The sequence below is a fragment of the Gracilinanus agilis genome, unplaced genomic scaffold (assembly GCF_016433145.1).
Source record: "Gracilinanus agilis isolate LMUSP501 unplaced genomic scaffold, AgileGrace unplaced_scaffold35177, whole genome shotgun sequence".
Taxonomy (NCBI): Eukaryota; Metazoa; Chordata; class Mammalia; order Didelphimorphia; family Didelphidae; genus Gracilinanus; species Gracilinanus agilis.
In genome coordinates, this window is record NW_025368220.1 from 1 (window position 1) to 4893 (window position 4893).

The window sequence follows — 4893 nt, forward strand, 5'->3', positions numbered from 1 at the left end:
GGCTGCATGTGCAGCCCAGATGTTCCTGTTTTGCGCCCTTGGTGGTATTGACTGTTTTTTATTGACTGCCATGGCATATGACCGCTTTGTGGCCATCTGCCATCCCTTGCACTATACTCTCATCATGACCCAGAAGCGATGTATCCAGCTTGTGCTTGTTTCTCTGGTTCTGGCTGTCTCCCTTAATCTACAACTCACAACACTGATTTTCAACCTCCCTTTCTGTGGGCACCGCCTAGAGATCAATCATTTCTTGTGTGATGTCCCCCCTGTCCTACGCCTGGCCTGTGGTGACACCCAAGTGCATCAAGCTGTCCTATTTGTTGTGGGTATCATTGCACTGACCATACCCTTTGTGTTCATCTCCATTTCCTATATCTTTATTGCCAATGCCATTCTACGCATCCACTCAGCAGAGGGGCGTCGGCGTGCCTTTTCCACATGCTCATCCCATCTCTGTGTGGTCCTTTTGCAATATGGTTGTTGCAGCCTGGTCTATATGCGTCCTAGGTCCAGCACCTCAGAGGATGAGGAGTGGCAGATTGCCTTGGTTTACACCTTTGTTACACCTCTCCTCAACCCTGTCATTTACACTCTACGGAATAAGGATGTCAAAGATGCACTGAAAAAATCCATGAGCTGCAAAGTACTCTCTGAAGCTCCATGAAGATTTGAACAGAAAGATATGCCTTTCTTGGTGGAGTTGTAAATTGATCTAGCCATTCTTAAGGGCAACTTGTAACTCTGCCCAAAGGGCTATAAAATTGGGCATATCCTTTGATCTCATCATGCCACTATTGGATCTATATCTCAAAGGAATAATCAAAAAAGGAGAAAGGACCCATTTGTACAAAAATATTTATAGCTGCTCTTTTTGTAGTGGCAAAGAATTGGAAATTGAGGGGATGTCCATCCATTCAATAATGGTTGAACCTACTGTAGTACTACAAGAAATGATAACCAGATGGTTTTATAAAAAGCTGAAACACCTGCAGGATCTGATGCAGAGTGAAATAAGAAGAACTGGGAGAACATTGTATACAATAACGGCAATAATGGATGATGATTATCTGTGAAAACCTGGCTATTCTAGGTAATGCAATGATCTGGGACAATCCTGAAGGATTTATGACAGGGAAGGCAATCTTCCTCCAGAAAAAGAAATTTTGGAGTCACCTTTCACATCAGTGTATTTATGTGTTTATTTTGATTATGTATGAGTTTGTTCTTATAACTATGACCAATCTGGAAGTGTGTTTTGCATGACAATAATACATTTTTAATAAAATAAAATACTATATGCCTAACAATATCATTTGCTATTAAATTAATCCAGGAATGCTGGCATAATTTCCAGTATAAGCTGCTTATATTTAGCTTCTTCTTTAGAAATACTGCTTTCGAAATACAACTCTCTAGTTGACCTCCATTGTAATCTTTGACCTTACAGGACTCCTTGGTCAATCCTAGAACAGTTCTATGTCAAAATGCCAGACTTGGAAATGTAAAGAAATTTTGAGGTCATCTAGTTCAACCACCTCATTTTTGAGAAGAGAAAAGTGACCCTGGTTCGTGGTGGTTCAAAACTTAATTGAAGTCATACATGAGCCAGAGTTTGAATCTAGATCCTCTGGCTCAAAATTAAACTTTTTTTCATAATTCATGCTGTCTCCATTACACATAGAGCTTCATATAGAAGATTTGAATAAGTTGTTTCATGTCACTATAAGAATTTTCCATTAGAAGTGGACCTTAGATGGAAAGAGCCTTTCAGTTGTTGTTCAGTCTTTCAGTTATGCCAATGCTTCATGATCCTTTTTCTTATAAACTACTTCTACCTGGGAGAATTAGAGACATTTTGGATATAGCTGATGCATGCATTACATGGTACCACAGATGAGAGTAGAGTGAAAGATAAGATGAAAATGTGGGTGAGTAGTCTTGAAAAAGGTTTGATAGACTCTCACATTGGAGGTTTCTGTCCTCCCTGAAAACCCAATACACTCCCCACCTTGAGGAAGTAAGGGAAGGAGTAGAAGTTTAAAAAGGAAATAGAAAATTTCTGGGTTAAGATGGCAGCAGAGTAAAAAGAAGCTGCTTAATCTCTCCTAACTGAAGCATATAGGACTTCTCAAGGGGACATAAAAACAAATCCAGACAAACTAAGGGACCCCACAACAGGGTGCAGCATTGAAGGTATGTGGAATTGGGGCATTTCCACACTATAAAGGGGTGAAACAGCTCTCACTAAAATGCGAGCAGAGCCAGCCCCTCCCCCACCCCCTACACCACATACAGTGCCAAGGCCAGTGCACAAGAGTTAAAGCAGGTTTAGGTCATCCATTAAGTTATTGGTAGCTCTAGGGCCTGTTCCTGAGAGCTGCAAGACTTAGGACCCCAAGAGGCTAAAGAATGCGCACAAACTTTGAACACAGACCTTGAGTGCTGACATGGGTGAAGGCATTAACTTAGGTGCAGACAAGGATCTTGAGCTCAGACTTGGACCTCTAGTGGGAACCCTGTGCAGACTGGAGCACGGCTGTGGAAGCAGCGCCCTGAGACTGTTGAAGAAGCCTCAGGCAGAGGGCAAGACCGGGGGGACCACCAGGAGGCTTGACCCTGAGAACAACGAGACCTGAGACCTCAGGAGCCTAGAGAGTGCAGACAGACCCTGAGTGTCAGGATAAAGCTGAGAAGGTGGAGCAGGGCTAAAAATGGCATGCCAAAATCAGAAACCCCAGAAGAGAAAGATCTTCAAGAAGAAATCTATAATACTCAACAACTTTTACACAGAGAAAATCCAGACAACTGAGCAAACAGCAGAGGGGAACAAACAAGTAATCATATACAAACCTTCCCAAAATAATGAAAACTGGTCACAAGCTATTGAAGAGTTCAAGTCAGAGATGATGAGAAAGATGGAAGAAATCTAGCAAGAAAATAACAGTTTAAAAGGCAGAATTTTGCAATTGGAAAGTGAGGCTCAGAAATCAAATGAACTGATAAGCAAATTGAACACCAGAAATGACCAGATTGAAAAGGAAAACCAGTCCCTAAAGGCTAGAATTGAGCAATTAGAAGCTAATGATCTCTCAAGACAGCAAGAACAAATAAAACAAAGTCAAAAGACTGATAAAATAGAAGGAAACATGAAATATCTCAATGAGGAAGTGATAGACCAAGAAAACCAGTCTAGAAGAGACAATCTGAGAATCATTGGTCTTCCAGAAAAAGCAAATAGAAACTTGGACTCCATACTAAAAGAAATTATTCAGCAAAATTGCCCTAAAGTTCTACAACAAGAGGGCAATATAGACATTGAAAGGATCCATAGATCACCCTTGACACTCGACCCAGAAAACACAACGCCCAGGAATATAATAGCCAAATTCAAGAGCCTCCAACTAAAAGAAAAAATCTTACAAGAAGCCAGAAAGAGACAATTCAAACATCAAGGAGCACCAATCAGGATCACACAGGATCTGGCAGCCTCCACACTAAAAGATCGCAACGCTTAGAATATGATATTCAGAAAGGCAAGAGAACAGGGTCTTCAACTGTGCATCAACTATCCATCAAAACTGACTATATATTTCCAGGGAAAATTATGATCATTCAACAAAATTGAAGATTTCCAAGTATTTGCACAGAAAAGACCAGGACTAAATGGAAAGTTTGATATCCAACCACAAAAATCAAGAGAAACATGAAAAAGTAAATAAGAAACAGAGGGGAAAGAAAGAAAAGTCATAATTTTTAAATTTGCCTCTTTAAGGGCTTCAATAAGATCTAATTATCTGTATTCCTATTTGGGAAATGCTATGTATAATTCTCTACAGTGAACTCTATTCACTATTATAGTAATCAGAAGAATAATTCAGAGGGAGAGGGTGGAATACTAAATGGTCTAAGATGATATGAGGGGATGCGAAAGAAGGGGGGTGAATAGTAGGGGACACCAAGAGAAACTTGAGTGAATAAGAAAAATAGGATATTTTATTACACACAAGAGTATGAGAAGGCATGGGAAGAGGGAGAAGACAAATACTATTATAAGAAGGAGAGGAAAAGAGCATTAAGAGGTAATATTTAAACCTTACTCTCAGTGTAATCAACCTGGAGAGGGAAGAGTAGCTATATTATCCACTGGCATATAAAACTCTATCTAACCCTACTGAGAAAGTCAGAAGGGATAAACCAAGGGGAGCAGTGGAGTGGGGAGGTCAAAAAAGGGAGGGGAGAAGAAGGGAGAGGGAATTCATTAGGCCTTTAAAAATAAAAATGGGGAATAATAAGGGAGGGGATAAAAAAGGGAGTTAATCAAGGGATGGGATAAGGGATACCAGCTTAAAGCAAACCACTGGTTTAAAAGGAAATAGTGTAAGAAGAATGGGTAGGAATAGGGGAGGACAGGAAAATGTCAGCAAATGCTAAATGATAATTTAGCTAAATGATAATTTAGCTAAAATAATAATTATAACTCTGAATGTGAATGGGATGAACTCGCTCATAAAACAGAAGCAAATAGCAGAGTGGATTAGAAACCAAAATCCTACCATATGTTGTCTACAAGAAACACATATGAGGCAGGTGGACATACACAAGTTTAAGGTTAAGGGCTTAAGCAAAATCTTTTGGGCGTCAAATGAGAAAAAGAAGGCAGGAGTGGCTATTATGATTTCTGACAAAGCCAAAGTAAAAATAGATATGATTAAAAATGACAGGGAAGGTCATTACATACTGATTAAAGGCAGTATAAAAATGAGGAAATAACACTGCTCAATATATATGCACCAAGTGGCATAGCATCCAATTCATAAAGGAGAAACTGGCAGAGCTCAAGAAGGAAATAGATAGTAAAACCATACTAGTGGGAGATCTAAATATTCCTCT

At 39.7% G+C, this 4893-nt stretch overlaps 1 protein-coding gene across 1 annotated transcript; it reads left to right on the forward strand.

Annotated features, from left to right (window-relative positions):
* Positions 1–7: 7 nt before the first annotated feature.
* On the forward strand, positions 8–667 carry LOC123254902 (olfactory receptor 10Q1-like; the record flags this gene model as incomplete). The annotated part of the gene is made up of 1 exon (XM_044683796.1): positions 8–667. A coding segment is annotated over one exon (660 nt), but the record flags the coding sequence as incomplete, so codon positions are not given.
* Positions 668–4893: the final 4226 nt, after the last annotated feature.